The sequence below is a fragment of the Capricornis sumatraensis genome, chromosome 18 (genome assembly GCF_032405125.1).
Source record: "Capricornis sumatraensis isolate serow.1 chromosome 18, serow.2, whole genome shotgun sequence".
In the NCBI taxonomy this organism is placed as follows: Eukaryota; Metazoa; Chordata; class Mammalia; order Artiodactyla; family Bovidae; genus Capricornis; species Capricornis sumatraensis.
This window is the reverse complement of record NC_091086.1, coordinates 30,142,835-30,162,026: the sequence shown is the minus strand read 5'-3', so window position 1 is coordinate 30,162,026 and position 19,192 is coordinate 30,142,835. Positions and strand designations below refer to the sequence as shown.

The window sequence follows — 19,192 nt, the reverse complement described above, 5'->3', positions numbered from 1 at the left end:
TATAAACTTATCCCTTTTTAACCTAAAATGCTGATGTTTTATTTATTCCTATTGAATTTATTCAGGTTGGTCTTATCCATCATTTTGGCCTATTGAGAATCTTTATTCTATTACCCAAAGCCTGTAGTCAACTTTCTATTTTCTAACTTTTCAATAAACCTTAGAGTTAACTTTTTACTTTTAAAATTTTTAAATATCTTCAGATATGATAACACTTTTATACCTTCATCTAATCATTGATCAAAAAGAATGACTATATCGGAGCCCATCCAAGACATCAGCCTCTCCTTTGAGCTAAAAGAAGCTCATTTACTCAAGCTTCTTTGAATATAGAAGACCACCACAATCATTCAGCCTACTTTTTTCATCTTGGCCATGAGGCCATCACTAGACTTTTTCCTTTAGTGAAGCCCATCTTACTATATCTATTGCATCCTCCACTAGACTAGAACTCTTTCAGAAAAAAACAAACAAAAACTGGTTAAGTTTCACTTGTCTTATATTCATGTCAAGAGAAATAATGAGTTCACTCTTCCTCTCAGCTTCTCTTCTGTGCCAATTCTGGATCCATTCTCTTAGAACTGACTATAGGAACATAAGACTCTCTAATTGGTAGTTTCTGGAACCCAGAAAGGAACCTCTAAGTAGGGCACTCCCCAGCACAACATAAGCTCATCTTCATACCACATATCATGGGCTCAGTGAATCTGAGGAACTTCTGTGTGATCTACTTTCTGGCAACCCTTGGTTTCTTTTGTCTGATCCCAGAGTCCTGTGACTACTTTATAAAATCCAACAAGAAAAATAAACCAGGATCTATATTCCTCTGGAAAATTACTAAACCATTTACAATACAAAGTGAGGGCAACACATGCAAACGACTTCAGTCCCTAGCATCCTGTACCCCACCTCTTTGATACACTTACCTCCATCTGTACTCATCCTTGTCTCCCTCCTTCCAATCCCCTGGAAGGAAGAGGTCCTTCCTCCTGTTAACCTGGAGAAAGAGTGGAATGTGCAACCAGAATCTCTCTCAGTTCTCAACCACAACCAAGTCTAATCAGTTCTAAATCCAACTAAACCAATCCAGTCTTGTCTGGATGGTTCTCATCCCATTGTCAATGGAAAAGGTCTAAATTCTTAACCCTCCAGGGCCTGGCCCCTATCAACCCCTTCAAACTCATCTTCCATCTTGCTCTTGCTTCTCTAATGATTCTCAATTGCTAGTTTCCCTTGCGTCATGTCATTTCATTATTCTGTGCTTCTGCCTAGAACAGCTCTCTGCTTTGTACCTCTCCTCTTGGCCTGAACCTTGCTAGATCCACTCGTCTCTCAGAACTCTGGTCTGACATATTTTCTTCTGGGAGTCTGAGATAGGTGCTCCTCCTCTGTCATTGCACTTAACATAGTCACTTAAACTCATCTCTCCCCATATTTGATGATAAGTTCCTCAAACACAGAGACTGTGATTTTCATCTTAGTTTTCTCATTGCCTGCCACATATGCTCAATAAATGTTTAATTAAACTAAACCACATAAAAACTAACTCCAAAATCCCAATATGTTCATATAACAAGACTCATATTTGTGTGATGCTAATATATGGGTTTGCTTCCCAGGTGGCTCAATGATAAAGAATCCTACTTGCCAATGCAGGTACTGCAGGAGACTTGTTTTCAATTCCTGTGTTGGAAAGATCCCCTGGTGGAGGTAATGGCAACCCACTCCAATATTCTTGCTGTGATAATGCCATGGCCAGAGGAGTTTGGTGGGCTACAGTCCATGAGATTGCAAATAGTCAGACATGACTGAGTGACTGAGCACCCACGCACACAATATATGGGTTATAGAGTGCTTTTTACACTCCAAGCTACTCAGTCCTTGGAAATATCCTATAAATTGTTATTGTTTCGTTAATAAGTTGTGTCTGACTCTTTGCAATCCCATGGACCATAGTCTGCTTGGCTTCTCTTTCCATGGGATTTCCCAGGCAAGAATGTTGTTGTTGTTCAGTCGCTCGGTCATGTCTGACTCTCTGCAACCCCATGTGAATGCTGCATACCAGGGTTCCTGGGCCTCCACCATCTCCCAGAGTTTGCTCAAACACATGTCCATTGAGTTGATGATGCCATCCAACCATCTCATCTTCTGTCACCCTCTTCTCCTCCTGTCCTCAGTCTTTCCCAGCATCAGGATTTTTTCCAATGAATAGGCTTTTCACATCAGGTGGCCAAAGTACTGGAGCTTCAGCTTCAGCATCAGTCCTTCCAGTGAATATTCAGGGTTGATTTTCTTTCAGATTGACTGGTTTGATCTCCTTGCAGTCCAAAGGACTCTCAAGAGTCTTCTCCAGCACCACAGTCCAAAAGCATCAATTCTTTGGTGCTCAGTCTTCTTTATGGTCCAACTCTCACATCCGTACGTGACTACTGGGAAAACATAAGCAAGAATACTAGCGTGGGTTACCAATTCCTTCTTCAGGAGATGTTCCCAACTCAGGGATTGAAACTGTATCTCCTCCATTGGAAGGTTGATTCTTTACCACTGAGCCACCTGTGAAACCCCTCCTATAAATAAGATATCACTATTCTTCTTTGTTGTTTAGTCAGTAAGTTGTGTCTGACTCTTTGTGACCCTGTGGACTGTAGCCCACCAGGCTCCTCCTCCATGGGATTTCCCAGGCAAGAATACTGGAATGAGTTGCTGTTTCCTTCTTCTAGGGATCTTCCTGACACAGGGATCAAACCCACATCTTCTGCATTTGCAGGTGAATCCTTTACCACTGAGCCACCAGGGAAGCCCCATTATTATTACAGATTAGTAAATTGCAATGTAGAGTGCTTTGGTCATCTGTCCAAGATTTGTAAGTTACAGAGTTGAGCTCAGGTTTTGTGATGCCAAGTTCAGCCATTCATTTGCCCATACTTTAGCCTCCAAACCACCTTCCCATGGCCCTAGTGTAAAGGGTTTCTACTTTTATAAAAGGGAACCATGTGAACACTCTACCAAAGGATTTCAAGACTATTTTAAGAATTTGATTTAGGCTTTGCTCTAAAACTTCTGACTCATCTTTTAACACATAAACAATTGGAATAAGCTAGGACTTGGCACAAAATACAGGTTGCTAGAAACAAAACTGATGAAGTTAACTAGAGTTTTGGTAGGAGTCCATTTTAGATTTAAGCCTGTATATAGAGGATCAATTGATCTCGGACCGAGTGAGGACCAAAGCCACATAGCCCGGAAAAAAGCCACAGTAAAGAAGCCTTAGAGGAGCACTCTTTGGAACTTTAACTGCATTTTTTACTGCCCTGAGCCTAGGCTAGGAAGAACAGGTTTGCATAGGTACAGTGAAGAGAGCTTTCTGATTGTGAGGAGACCCAGCAAGAGACCAAGCAAGTGCTGAGAGTACTAGCAAAGCAGAAGGAAAATTCTGAGAAATTAAAAATAGAAGAATATTATGTATTTTAAAAAAGCATGAAAAGTAAAATAGAATGTCATTAGACTCCCTTGCATGTATTTTGTGGGTTAATACTATTTTTAATTTGATTTACGCATGGAGAGTACCATGTAGTTGACCTTCTCTCAAAGGTCTTAATCTGGTTTTAACTGAGCCCCATAACTGAGGTCAGTTGGGGAGGGTACTTCCCCAGAGATGATAAATTGTCCCAAGATATGTTCCCAACAGCCCTGTTCTACCACTGCAACGTCTCCAGGGGCTTTTGCAGGAAGGTGCTTAGGGAATCTGGGGTTCAGCAGCAAAATTGCCCTCAGGCCGAGATGCTGCTTCCTTGCTCTGATGCCATCTCACTGGACTGGGAGTTCAGAACCGTCCATCTGCAGCTGGGATGTTCAGCTGTTGGCCACATAGACACATCCTCATTTTGCCCCAATTTCCTTTAGACCCAGCACCTATAATTGTGTACCTATTTTCACAGCTGTTATTGTACACATAAGTGATGTCAGGACTTCCTATTCTTGCCAGATTCTATGGGCTAGTGTGCATTCTCACAAAGTAGTCATGTCTGGAATACAGTTGATTTTCATTAATAAGCTCAATATAAATTTATATAAACCTACAGCTAAAAGTTCATGTTGCAGCAACAATGATCATGCTCAGTAAGACATAGCTGAATTTCTAGTTTCTTGTGGAGAGTTAAGTCCAGAGGGACTTGATAGAAAGCAACACGCTCATTTACTAACAAGGAAACTGAGGTCTAGAAAGGGGAGGTGGTTTATTTGCCTCTCCCTGTTCAGCACATTGAGAGAGTGTCAGAATCAATTTATTTATCTAGGATACTGAGATCTTTAGCAACTTGAGTGATCACCCAAAGACCAATCATTTGAAAAGGGAAGTTTGAATAGAAGGAAAGAGTCTGAGAATGAGGGGATCTGTGCTCCCATCCTAGTTCTGCTGATTATAAATGCTGAGGTAGTCCATAATCACTTAACTTGTCTGGGTTTCATTCATGACATGAGTTTGAATTTAACACTGTCAAGGTGTCTTTTACATGCTGTTCCTTGAGATCTTATCTCTACGTATTGTTGTCACCTCCAGAAATTAAACTGAGACCTGTGTTGGGTGCCAGGACTCTACCCTGCATCTTCCAGAACAGCAAGATTCACTCACATTCAGTCCAGAGGCAGGAATCTCTACCTCACAAGCTTAGAAACAAGAAAGGGGAGGGGTGGTGATTCTTGGGGTAACTCACCTCTATTTGATGTGAACAGTTTCCAGGTATGTGGAGAAGTTTATTTATGAAAATTAAAAACTGTGAAATATAATGCTACTAGTTCAGAAAGGTAAGAGAAGGTTGGGAAGTAAAGAAGAAAAATGGAAAGATAACATGTGGTCTCCCATCTAGCTCAAGGCTGTCTTTGTCTTGTAGATGGAAGTCAACTTCACCAGAAGCTGTGTGAATGAAGAAGAAGCATACAACCTCACAGGGCTGCAAGCTTTTACAGAGTACGTTGTAGCCCTGCAATGTGTGGCTAACAAGTCAAGGTTCTGGAGTGGCTGGAGTCAAGAAAAAAGGGGAATGACTGTGGAAGAAGGCAAGTTGGTCCCTTGTGTTTTCTTTTTGGCCTGCTCTGGTTTAGGGCAAACTGAGCTGAGCCTTTGTGAATTTTGTCAAGTACTTTGCCATACTTGGGAATCATGGAATCCCACAATCCCAGAGCCAGAGAGTCTGTACAGTGCCCCTCCACAGGGCATGCATGGCACATGCCTGAGCCTACAGGATAAGCTGGCCCTCCCCTAATGATGTTGTTGACATTAGCAGCTTTTTGCCTTGAAGGCAAAGGAGCATACCTTGAATACTTGTGTAAAGTTCTTACACTATGCTTGAAGTAGTATAATATTATTTAAAGATGTCCTATGATAAATTAAAGATTGATGTTGCAAACCCTGAGCTACTGCTAAAAAATAAAGGTATAACTAATGAGAAAAAAGGTCACATCTTTAATTATAGTGAAGGAAGGAAGGAGAAGAGGATTGCACCTTGATTGAATGGTTACCATGAGTCAGGAATAGTAACTAAGAATACTATTGGGTTAGCCAAAATGTTCATTTGAGTTTTTCTATAACCTCTTACAGAAAACCTGGAATGAACTTTTTGGCCAACCCAATACTTCAAATCTGTGGGCTTGATATAAAATCCAGCCTGGCTGTGGAGTAACTTTGGGCAAGATACACAAACTCTAAGACTCAGTCTCCTTACTAATTTTTCCCCTTTTCCATAATGAACTATAATTTATAAAATTGAGTTAATAGTGGTACCTACTTTTTAGTATTATTTTAAAGATTAAATGAAATAATGTGTTTAGCCCATAATCAACATTCAGTAATTGACAGATTTCCTATTAGTGTTATTAATTCTCCTAAAAGCCCTATAAAATATGTAGAATCACCTCCATTTGCAAGTGAGATAGATGAGATGTTAATTTGTTCAGGGTCATTCAGCATGTTACCATGCTCTATAAATTAGGAGCCTTGCCCAGAGCCTGACCCCAGTAGATGTTCAATAAGTGTTTAATGAATGTGTTAGTTTCCTGTGGCCACATAACAAATTGTGGGTGTGTGGGTGTGCTCAGTTCCTCAGTCATGTCTGACTCTTTGTGACCCCAGGGACTACAGTATGTCAGGCTTCTCTGTCCATGTAATTTTCCAGGCGAGAATACTGGAGCAGGTTACCATTTCCTACTCCAGGGGATCTTCCCAACCCAGAGATTGAACTCCCCTCTCTTGTGTCTCCTGCATTGGCAGGTGGATTCTTTGCTACTGCGCCACCTGGGAAGCCCGCGTTTTTTTTTCTCTTCTAGTTCTAGAATTCAAAGGTCCAAAATCAGTTTCACTGGACTAAAGTCAAAGTGTTGTCACAGTTGGAGATTTTGAAGGGAGAATATATTTTCTTGCCTTTTCTTCCTTCTAGTAGCTGCCTGTATTCCTTGGTTTGTAGCCCCGTCCTATGAACAAAGCATATTTCTCCAGACTCTTCTGTTATCATATTACCTTTTTCTCCTCTTCCATGTCAACTCTGTCTGCTTCCTTCTTGTAATGACCATTGTGATAACATTTAGGGCCCACTGGGATAATCCAGGATAATCTCCCCATCTCAAAATCCTAACCCAATCACATGTACAGAGTCCCTTTGGCCATATAAGGTAACGTTTATAGGTGATCGAGATTTGTACTTAGATCTTTGGGGTTCATTTTTCAACCTACTACAATGAATGAATGACTAATTAAATGAATACCTGTCAAAGGCCACACATCTTCTGAAATATGTAAAAGAAACAGAAAAATGCTGATCATTCTAATCTTCTGAGGCTTAAACTTTGTTTATGAGACATGTAAGTTCTAGACCATGAATTTGCCCCCACCCCACCCCTGGGCATGATTTCAAGCCCTTCTTAACCAATCTTATAACAAGTGCCTCACTGGTCTTAGGCAACATGTGGGGTCAGCTCCTGTGCTCCCTGTTCTATATGGCAAAAATTTATTCCCCTGGATCCTGGTTGAGTTTCCCATGACACCCAAATTAGTGTTAACAGATATTTGGCATGTTTGCCCATATGACCATATGTCTGGGAATAATCTGGTGCCTTCTGAATTTTGTATCTCCCACTGGAGATGTTCATGTTTAGTCTGGACTACACACTGGTGGATGTAGTTACAACAAAGATTCATGTGACACACATAGAGGATTGGGCTAGATGGCCTCTGAAGTCCCTTCTTACTCTGAGATTCTATTCATCTATGGCATTCAGGCATCCAAGCTTCCATGCTCAACTGTAAGAATACAGAAAAAAAGTAATAAAAAATTTCTAATCATTATGCTTAGAACAGTACCTTACAAATGGTAAGTGCTATATAAATTTTACATAAACAAAAATACGTGCATGATTAAAACAAAACTAGTCAAGTTGTGGACCTAACGTGAATTTTTGATTAAAATTATATGCGTATTTGGGAGCACTCTGTAGACATCATCTCAAATAATCCAATCTTAAAACAAATATACTGGTTTACAAATACCAAACAGCACATAAATTGTACAATATAAAATTACCCAATGGTTATAATCTGTTGGAGTGCTTAGTTATTGCTGTCTGTGGCTTGGCTCATCCCTATCTTTTAAAATATTAGAATGAAATGCAAGCAGTATCCTTGTGCAAGCTGTCTTATCCCTCTGCTATGCCTTTCAGCAGGCAATCTGGGAGAGAGAGTTCTACCCTGGGTTCGATCTTGTTTTGTACAGCTCTCCTCCCTGTAGCTGTCATTCTTCTTAGAGACCTAACATCATTATGATTCACTGTCTTAAGTTCATCACAGTCTAACCACTTGCTAATGTCAATTTCATATACTTGTTTCATCGCTAGAAATGAGATTTACCATTTCAACTGATTTATTATTTCAGCTTGCTTGGCCAAGATTGACTACCAAAACACTAGATGCTAGTGTTCTCTGTGCCCTGTGCTAATTAAATAAAACGAACATCTGTCAATATTACCACTGGACAATTTTTGCGTTTCTTAATTTTTTCAGAATCCCAGAAGAAACTAATGAAAATGTACCCACCCCTAGCAAATCCTAATTTATCCTCTTCTAATTCATAAAATGTTTCTGTTTCACAATGAAATGCCAGCTGTTTTATACACACCACTTCAAACCTTTTCTAATTTGAAAATTTCTGTTTTAAGTTGAATATGAAGTACTCTTCCCTTTTACATTTCAATATATTGATTATTAGGATTATTTACCACATTAAAGCATATAAATATATACTACATGAAACATGCATACTACATGAAACAGCCAATTCATTAGAAAAGACCCTAATACTAGGGAAGATTTAAGGCAAAAGGAGAAGCGGGCAGCAGAGGATGAGATGGCTGGATCACATCACCAACTCAATGGACATGAACTTGGGCACACCTCGGGAGACAGTGAAGGACAGGGAGGCCTGGAGTGCTGCAATCCTTGGGATCACAAAGAGTTGGACATGACTTAGTGACTGAACAGCAACAGGAAACAGATATAATAATGTTCAATTCCTGGCTCTGTTACTTAAAAGTTATATTGGGCAATTGTCTCACTTCTTAACACCTCAGAAGAGGAAATAGTAATATTGATGTACCTAATTATAGGCCTGTGGAGGTTAGATGAGATGACTCAGGTAAAATGCTTAGTATGTGATGCTTGCTAAAAATGAACGATTCTTAGTGTTAGTCTTCAGCAAAGGCAGCAGAATGTGTTTAAAGTGCTGATTGGTGGTGACTGTGGGTATTTCCAGATTGTAACTGGAACAACAGAGCAGCAAATTCTTACTACATCTGTCCAAACAGTTGATGCCTTGGAATACGTAAACTCCAATATGTAATTGTAGAAGGAAATGGCAACCCACTCCAGTATTCTTTGCCTTGAGAATCCCATGGACAGAGGAACCTGGAGGGCTACAGTCTGTGGAGTCACAAGAGTCGGACATGACTTAGTGACTAAACCACCACCACCAATATGTAAATATTTTGGCAAATTTGTAAAAACTTAGTATTATTCTTTCACAAATACAGAAGTATTACTTTTCCCCATTTGGTTAAGCTGGATTATTAATTTATTCATTATCAATTTATGATCATGGAAAATTGACTGTAATAGTTGTAGAAGAGGGCTTTTCAGACAGCTCAAGTGGTAAAGAATCCACATATGAATGCAGGAGATGCAGTTTCAATCCCTGGGTTGGGAAGATCTCCTGGAGGAGGAAATGGCAACCCATTCCAGTATTCTTGCATGAAAAATTCCATAGACAGAGGAACCTGATGGGCTACAGTCCATGGGGCTGCAAAGAGTTGGACACAATTGAGCATGCACACACAATTGTAGAAGATTTAAATGCTAGCCATTTGTTTTACTAAAAGTCACATCTGTAGGAAGTCTACATCAGAAAGACTGTTTCTCTCTGGAACACATCTGCAGGAAATAGTGACCACAGTGAAAGAAGAAAATTCCTGATTAAATTCATTCATCAGCACCATCTACCATCTACTAGAATTAAGTGGCTGCCTATGGGGTAAATCTAAGTAGAATTTTACTCTTTTTAATCAATGACTGGAATGATTAATTATTTAATAATCAGTTTATTTTTGTTTCTGTCTATGCTTCAGATGAGTATTTGGAACTGGCTTGTAATGAATACTTTATCTTTAGGTTTTTTCTTTCTTATTCTCAATATTATTATCCCTGAGTCTGACTTCCATGTAACTGGAACAGAGACAGTCTGCAAGTAAGAAATGGATTGAGAGTGTTTCCAGGTCTGTGGGTCACCTATGAAGATCTCATGACTTTGTAGCTTTGTGCTGAGAAAACTGTCTCCTGGGAGAAACACTGTCTTTGCTTACATCTCAGGGTGTATCCTGTTGACAGGCTGAAACCTGTTGCTCAGTGTCTGAGAAAGTTGAGTCCTGACTGTCCAGTCTCTTGATTCGGTAAAGACCTTTGGGAAAACTCCTGGCAGAGCTTGTGAAACCACATTTCAATGGAGTGCAGATCGAGTCATATATAAAGATTAAATAGTTTCAATTTCCTTGTATGGAATTTACATGGAATTACAATAGGTCTCATTGGGAGACTTGGAACCTAGCAGTTAGACTGTGTTACCCACAGTTTGGCTTCTGCAAGCATAGTTGAAGAAATGTCACCATTCATTGATGACAAGATAGGTCATTGATTTAATTGCCCTTTAGTGCACTTTTCTACATTTTGAAGTTGTCTTTAATTAGGGTTCAGTATGTAATTTCATTTTAAACACTCAATTACCTGAATTAAAAACAAAAAAAATCCCTAAAAATGGTCTCTCAGTACTAAAATAGTTTAGATCTTGGCCTGATTGGCAGACCCCATTTTTTGCAGACTGAATTACATTCTTTTCATCCATGTGATTTCCTCAAGAGAAGATTTAGTGTTCATCAACTGCAGCTTCAGAGACATTTCCTCAATTTCATAAATTACAGGCCAATAGCCTTCTGAACAGTTCTTTAGAACCCTGCTTTCCTCTCATGACTAAAGTGTATGTGTCATCCTCTAGTCAGTAGCTCAGCATTTTGAAATTTCAGGTGCATGTCAGAAGGTTCAACTATAAATTACCAGTGGCCCACTTTGTGCCAAAACTCCTTGAGACAAGATATATAGGAGATACAGTCCAGAGGTCAAGTGTAATAGAAGTTGCTCTCTCTCCTATTTTTTTTTATTTTAAGTTTTATCCCTGAATAGTTAGATCATCAGAAGCTAACACACTTGAACTATGCTGTCTTCAGGTATGTTGTTTTTCACTGGAGAAATGCATGAACCTAGATTTCATGTTATGACCTTGTATTTCGTAGACGACAGCCATGAGAAGTGTACACCTGCCATATTTATGTACTTTTGTTCAATTGTGTTTGCAGGCATCAGCTTTTAGGTTATTTTTTGTCTTTTCTGACTGGATCTACAAGATAATTCCATTTATGAATTTAATGCCCATAGCCTGAAAAAACATGGCTCTTCACAATGATTTCTATGTGTTCTTTTTTTCAGTCCATAAGGAATACACAACTAAATTTTATCATTTTCATTCTTCCTGCCTGGAAGATCAGCATTAAATTTAGAGCTCACAGAGGGGCTTAGGAAAGATTATTTCTCTGCTTCTTCTTTGATTTTTTTGTTGTGCTTTATAACATTGTAAGTGTGTGGTTTCATCTCTTTGGGGAGTAGATATGGCATAAATTATATATAAAATCTCTTTAGCAGTTATCTATGTTATTCCTAGCTTTCATGTATATGAATGATAGAGGACATGAGATGTCATATTCCAATGCAGATTTGGGTGATAAATTATATTACAGTTGGATCTATTGTAGTTTTGTTTTAGCTTACCTTAAGTCATCAGATCCAAGAGCAGTTTTATTTTTTTATTTTTATTTTTGCTCAACATGATTGTGGTTTTATTTTTTCACAAAAGACAAAGCTTTTTACCACATTATAGTAGTTTCTAATACAAGAAGATCCCAACATTTTCATTGCAGGGGAGGAGTGATTTATATATTGGATATTAATTTTATAGATCTTTTGTTATTTTTGACTTTTGGTTGATTCTAGTCCTTCAACCACAGCATGAAGACATCATTGCAATGAAGTCTTCCACGCTCCACCTTACTCCTGCTGGCCCCCTCAAGCAAATCCTGCCCAACTGCATTTTCTAAACAGCCTCACTAATTTCACCATCTCCTGCTACAGCTCCCTTCTGTTTCTGCTGAACACCTCACTCTTACTCTTTACAGCTCCACATGGCCTGGATCTATGGAGAGTCCTGAGATCAGACAAAGTGGATGGAAAAAGGCCAGTGCAGTTGTTGTTGAAGGTGACCTCTCTCTGGGTTATTTATTTATAATTCTGTGTAAAAGCCTTGGTCTCTTATACCTTTAAGAACTGTGATCATGGACATTTTACCTCCTTAATTTCCTTCCATAGAGGCTTTTATGCCCCAAATCTCACAATGATTTCCTATCTCAGAAAAGCCCCTGTATGTCATTTTGTAGATGTCCTGAATGCAGACCCTGAGCCTTCTTCTTTGATCTGAAATGTTAACACTTGGAAATGTTAACACCTGGGACAGGTACAAAGTGTAAGTGTAAGTGCAATTGCAGGAGGTGCCTTGACCTTCTGGAGAAAACTGTCGCTGGCTGGCCTTCACTTTAAGGCAATGTAAAATTATATAGCCCCCGCCCCCTCCCGACACTGGAGAAGAGCAGTGGCTTGGGGGTGAGCTTACTAGTGTGCCCTGAGGTCATTGCACAGGTGCCCCCCAGAGCACTGGGATAGTGGGGTGCTAGGATAGAACAGGGGCCAAATGGTCCTTTGTAGGATGGAGACGTCGGAATGAGGAACAAAGGAGGAGCCAGGTTAGTACAGAGGACACGAAACAGGGGATGAGAGGTGATGGTAGGAAAAAGGATAGAAAAGGAGGGGAAGAGGGAATCAGTAGGAAAGGAAAAGGGCAAACAGAGGGGAAAAAAACAGCCAGAAAGTAGGAGAGAGGAGTTGGGGGAAAGAAGAGAGGGAGGAGAGCAGTGAGATGCCCCGATTCTTTGGTGTGTCTCCAGATTTCTCAGGAAATACTCATTGGGTTATCTCATACTTGCTCAAGTCTGGGCAGGTTTCAAATGCTCTTGAAAATGGGGAAATCACCCTGCTTTTTCCAAATGACATTCCATTCCCAGTTACCTCAGGGTTGGAGCCTCCTTCTACCTTTCTCCTCTCCCCACCCCGAGGACAAGAAGGACACCCTCAGTGGCAGCAGGCAAGGGAGAACACAGCCCGTGGTGTTGGGAAATCTTCAAGAATTGATCCCGGATGTTGTTGAGTTCTTTCTCAGTCATCAAGTGTGGAAATGAGTTACTCTGTCAACATATTTCTGAGAAGGAAAGTAAACAAGGGCACATCCTGTGTGTGGCCAGACCCACGTAGGTCAAGCAGGCCAACCTGTGAAGTAGGTGAGATGGACTTGAACACCCTTCTTCTCCCCCTCTCCTGGGGACTGGTCTTCCTTTTGCTTCAATAGAGTTTTCTAAGAATTAGAGCTGCTTAAAAAAGAATGAACTAAAATCAGATCGTGGTGATGATTGCACAACTCTTGGCTATACTAAAAGCCACTGAGTTGCACATGCCAAGAAAGTGAATTTTCTGATATGTGAATTATATCTCAATAAAACTATTAGTTTATTATAAAAAGAGAATGAGTTATCATGAAAGATAAATGCCTCCCAGTCATTAGGAAGATGTTTAACTGACTTTTTATGTCATGGGAGGTGTAAAGGAAATTCTCAAACCAGAAAGACAGTGGGGCAAAGTGACTTCTGAAGTCCTTCTGACTTTATATTCAGTCATTCTGCTCATCTCTCTGTGTAATCAGTAACAGAAAGAGAAAAATAGGAAAGCCCTCTAATTCCTGAGAAATATTCAGCATGCTGATCTCTAGCAAAATATGGGCTTAGGTTCAAGGCTGAAAAAAAGAGGTTGGCCTGGAGCCCCTGGGGTCACCTTCATTTCTCACCAAGGATTTGGTCTGGTAGGGTAAGCTTGAATGTTCTAGTCCTCTTAGCTGGAATGTCTGGTTGGGGAAGCTAGCTTTCTCCTTGGAGAGGGTGTTATGGAGATAAAAGGACAGGGCACTCTCCAACCCCTGGACGTTTCCATGAAAGAAATGACCCAGGGCCAGAACAGACTTGGGATTGGCTCAGAGGAAATGCCTCAACTTTTGTTTATGCTTCTCTGTCCATTACCAATATCCATTGAATCATAGAAAAAGCAAAAGAATTCCAGAAAAATATCTGTATCTGTTTCATAGACTAACTAAAGCCTTTGACTGTGTGGATAACAACAAACAATGGAAAATTTTTCAAGAGATGGGAATATTAGACCACCTTACCTGCCTCCTGAGAAACCTGTATGAAGGTCAAGAAGCAACAGTTAGAACTGGACATGGAACAACAGACTGGTTCCAAATTGGGAAAGGAGTATGTCAAGGCTGTATATTGTCACCCTGCTTATTTAACTTATATGCAGAGCACATCATGTGAAATGACAGGCTGGATGAAGCACAAGCTGGAATCAAGATTGCCAGGAGAAACATCAATAAACTCAGATACGCAGATGACACCACCCTTATGGCAGAAAGCGAAGAGGAACCTCTTGATGAAAGTGAAAGAGGAACCTCTTGATGAAAGTGAAAGAGGAGAGTGAAAAAGTTGGCTTAAAACTCAACATTTAGAAAACTAAGATCATGGCATCTGGTCCCATCCTTCATGGCAAATAGATGGGGAAACAATGGAAACAGTGATAAACTTTATTTTCTTGGGCTCCAAAGAGCCCACTGTGGATGGTGACTGCAGCCATGAAATTAAAAGATGCTTGCTCCTTGAAAGAAAAGCTATGGCAAGCCTAGACAGTGTATTAAAAAGCAGAGACATTACCTTGCCTACAAATGTCCTATAAGTCAAAGCTATGTTTTTTCCATTAGTTGTGTATGTATGTGAGAGCTGGACAATAAAAAAAGCTAAGCACTGAAAAATTTATGCCTTTGAACTGTGGTGCTGGAGAAGACTCTTGAGAGTCCCTTGGACAGCAAAGAGATCAAACCAGTCCATCCTAAAGAAAATCAGCCCTGAATATTCATTGGAAGAACTGATGCTGAAGCTGAAGCTCCAATACTTTGGCCACCTGCTACAAAGAGCTGACTCACTGGATAAGACCCTGATGCTGGGAAAGATTGGAGAAGTGGGTAACAGAGGACAAGAGGGTTGAATGGCATCATCGACTCAATGAATTTGAGTCTGAGCAAGCTCCGGGAAAGAGTAGAGGACAGGGAAGCCTGGTGTGCTGCATGCAGTCCATGAGGTCGCAAAGAGTTGGACATGACTGAGCGACTGAACAACAACCACTTCCATTTAAGACAGAGAGAAAGATGCTGCCTAAAGGAAGAAGGAGTGGTTTGCTTGCACTGGGGTTTGGGCATCATGCTAGTTTAGCTTTGTGGAATTAGACTCATGTCAAGGGTTTATACCAAGAGACCATTTAGAAATCCCCTCTTCTGGCATTTGGAGGGTTAACATGGCACAAGGTATGTCACTCATCCCAGAGGGATCATCACATGGTTATAGTTTAGCACCTAATAGTTAATATTACCTCCCATCCCTGATTCCCACCATTTATTACTGTCTCAATGACTTTCTTTCTTTGCTGTTAGCAGTAAATTTTGTTTCCTTTGTGTTCAGAAGGCAAAAGGAACCCCAGTCCTGGAGAAAGTACTTGGTTACAACATATGGTATTTTCCAGAAAACAATACTAACCTCACAAAGACAATGAATACTACTAACCAGCAGCCTGAACTGTACCTGGGAAACCAGACCTACTGGATACATGTGATTTCTTATAATTCTCTTGGAAAATCTCCAGAGGCCACCTTGAGGATTCCAGCTATTGATGAAAAGTGTGAGTATGACATAAACTTCTTATTTAGATGCCTAACCCCATCTGATATGCCAAGGAGTTGTCCCTATCCTCTCAATGGTTGCTGTTTTCTTCGCATCAAAATGAAAATGAAGTAAGGACATTTTAGGTTAAGGTGGGGTGATCATAATCTTCAATTAATTAATGAGCTTCTTGAAATAATTTTCTTTTGGAATAAAGCCTGTATTGAAAATCAGATTTCGTAAATCATATGATACACAGTCATGAGCCAGAAGTTCTGTGTGCAGCATGTATTTGTTTTATTCTGAGTGAGTATAAGCTGGATTGAGCATTATAAAACTGTCAGATCTGCCATGTTTATCCTCAGTGGCTAAAAGATGTCTTTCGAAATCTTCCCTTTACAGTGCTGACCATATCCCAGTCTTGATTTGTTCACTCTCCGGTTTTCTTCCAGAGAAGGCAATGGCACCCCACTCCAGTACTCTTGCCTGGAAAGTCCCGTGGACGGAGGAGCCTGGTAGGCTGCAGTCCATGGGGTCGCTAAGAGTCGGACACGATTGAGCGACTTCACTTTCACTTTTCACTTTCCTGCATTGGAGAAGGAAATGGCAACCCACTCCAGTGTTCTTGCCTGGAGAATCCCAGGGACGGGGGAGCCTGATGGGCTGCTGTCTCTGGGATCGCACAGAGTCGGACACGACTGAAGCGACTTAGCAGCAGCAGCAGCTGTTTTCTTCCTTTTCTCCCTCCCATTTGACTATCTAGTTAGGGATATTTCTAATTTAATTAGAAATTAGTTAATTGTTGTTGTTCAGTTGCTAAGTAGTGTCTGACTCTTTGCAACCCCATGGGCTGCCTCATGCCATAGGTTTATTCTTGCCAATAATTGCTCATTACACCTTTAATTAATTTTAAAAACGTTACTACTTTCATACAAACATATTTTATATCCTGTTTTAGAATAAAATAGTTTCTTTGAGTCTTATTCAAGGAATATCAGGCAATCTATTTCCTCTTCCTGGCTTTATTTTCTCTATAGATCTTATTGCTGTTGTTCAATTGATAAGTCATGTCTGACTCTTTTGCAACTCCATGGGCTGTAGCCCACCAAGTTCCTTTATCCATGGGATTTCCCATGCAAGAATGCTGGGGTGGGTTGCCATTTCCTTCTCCAGGGGATCTTCCTGACTCAGGGAAGGAACCCTCGTCTCCTGTGTCTCTGCAACAATGTGCAGCAATGGCAGCTATTTGCAACAGAGCCCTGCAAAACCTAAAATGTTTACTATTTGACCCTTTACAGACCTCTTTGCAGTTCCCAGTCCAAGACATTTAAGAATGTGATGTTTTACAGAATTTTGTTTAATAGAGTCACCTGGAGAATAGTTATAATAATAATTGTATCTTTAACAATCATTAGGTATAAGCATCCAGCATTGTCTATTAGGATGTGTCAGACATTGTGCTAAAATGATACAGTTCAATCTAATTTTAGCCTCAAATGACCCATGGGATAGGTGCTATCAGGTTTATTTTTTAGCTGATGAAGCTGTGATTCAGGAAAGCTTAGTAATTTGCCCAAAGATCTCTCAGGTGGACTTAACCACAGGTCTACATGATTCCAAACTTGTCCAATATATTTTGTCCAGAACCGTGGACTTAGTAAAGTGACTTAGAAATCTAATCACAGCTGCTGTGTGACACTGAACGATTATTTTCCTCTGTGGACCTCTATTTTCCTATCTTTCAAATAAATAATTGAAATAGAAACACCTTCAGGTTCCTTTTGGCCCCAAGACAAGAAGCTCTGCTTCTAGGAGACCTTAGCCAGCAGACAGCTGTGGAGTGGTCTGAGGCAGGACATGGCAAAACATGGCCAGTTGTCCAGTGAGGAGGTCGGTACTGAGTTGAGGTAGGGTTCAAGTTGGGCTAGGAGGGTGGGCAAAGATGAAGCACTGCTAGCATCTGAGAATGGTATTTGATGGGCCCAGAGTGACTGACTTCATACAAATCATAAGAAATTAATGGCTTTTGCAGTCTAAGTCCCTTTCCTCTTTTCTCAAGAGGGATCTATTTCCTACCACATCTGGGGGTGGATTGTGTTTGGAGAAGTTGCTCAAAAAGTGATTATTGAGTGATGGAGGCAATTAGTCGACATTCAGTAGAACAATGACTTGGAAACTTCTTTCAACAACCCTTAATGCTGCCCAGGCCCTTTCATCTTGCTAGGCTGACTTATGGCTTGATTCCACACCCTCTGTGGTCCAGAATCTGTGCTTATTTCTTAACTCTTTAGACCTGGCTTCTGCTTCTCAGAGTTCTAATGCTGCTAAAGAGAAAGAGTGTGTGGTTAGCAACCAACATGCACTTCCATCTTCAAGTTGGGATGTTCGTGCAAGTGGTTTATTAATCAGAAAAGGAAGGAAGGCCAGGGAAGAGGAGGAAGAGGAGGCTGAGCCAAAGATGCTGATTGATTTTCCCAAATCTTCTCAACAAAGCGCCATAGACTAGGTTACTTCAAACAACAGAAACTCAACTGCCTCATTGTTCTGCAGGCTAGAAGTCTGAAAATCAGGCATTGGCAAGACCATGCTCCCTTAAAAACTTCTAAGGGAGGATCCTTCCTTTTTATTCCAGCTTCTGGAAGCCCCAGGCTTTCCTTGGCTTGTATCAGTATAATTCGAATCCAACTCATTCCTCACATGACCAGCTTCCTGTGTGTGTGTGTCTGTCTCTGCATTAAAATTCCACTTTTAAAGAGGCCAGTCATATTGGGCTAAGGACTCTCATCTTATTTTAGCTACTTACACCTGCTTTCCAAATGAGGTTACATTCTGCAATACCAAGAATATCTTCTGCAGGCACACAATTCAACCCATAATGGTTCTATCTGAGTTGACAGTCCTGGGGAGGGTGGCTCTAGCCTGACCCTGCACAGGAACTCTGAATTTTGTTACAGCTCAAAGTTATCCCAAGCAGGCAACATATAAAGACAGCAAAAGGCATCAGAGGGGATCCGTTGGCAGTTTAGTCTCTAAGTCGTGTCCGACTCTTGCGCCCCATGGACTATAGCCTGCAGGCCCCTCTGCCCATGGGATTCTCCAGGCAAGAATACTGGAGTGGGTTGCCATTTCCTTCTCCAGGGGCTCTTCCCAACCCAGGAATCGAACCCAGGTCTCCTGTATTGCAGGCAGATTCTTTACCAACTGAGGGAATCAGGGATCACTAATGTTACCTGCTTCAAGAGGCTGAGTAAGTTTATAAACGCTCCAATAATGACTTTCAGCTTGACTGCAACAGTGACTAAGGATGCTTAGAGGCTGTGAGCAGGCGAGGGCAGGGAGGAGAGAGCTGGAACGCTAGGGCTTAGGCGGGGTTGATTTCCTGGCTCTGTACTACTTGCCCCACTCCAGCTTCACAATTTCCCCATGTCTCAGAGCTGCCCTTTCAAGTTGACAGATTCTCTGGCCTTGCCTCTAGACCAGATGCTGAAGTCGCTCATAAAAGCCCAGTATGGGGAAAGAACTCCTTTCCCATCAGTTGTGAGCTTCAAGAACAGAGGCTCCTAAATACATACACAGCCCTCTGGGGCTTGTTGTTTTCCTTTTATTTTAAATTAATTTTTATCGAAGTATAGTTGCTTTTGGAGGGGGGAGCTTCCTTGGTGGCTCAGATGGTAAAGAATCTGACTGC

At 40.8% G+C, this 19,192-nt stretch overlaps 1 protein-coding gene across 1 annotated transcript in view; it reads left to right on the top strand.

The window, feature by feature from the left end:
* The window catches only part of IL31RA (interleukin 31 receptor A), a 49,815-nt gene that overhangs the window by 16,138 nt on the left and 14,485 nt on the right, over positions 1–19,192 (top strand). Inside the window, exons 5-7 of the mRNA XM_068990645.1 lie at positions 4,890–5,055; positions 11,815–11,894; positions 15,307–15,523. Coding sequence (XP_068846746.1) covers positions 4,890–5,055; positions 11,815–11,894; positions 15,307–15,523 — 463 coding nt within the window. The remainder of the gene's footprint in view (positions 1–4,889; positions 5,056–11,814; positions 11,895–15,306; positions 15,524–19,192) is intronic.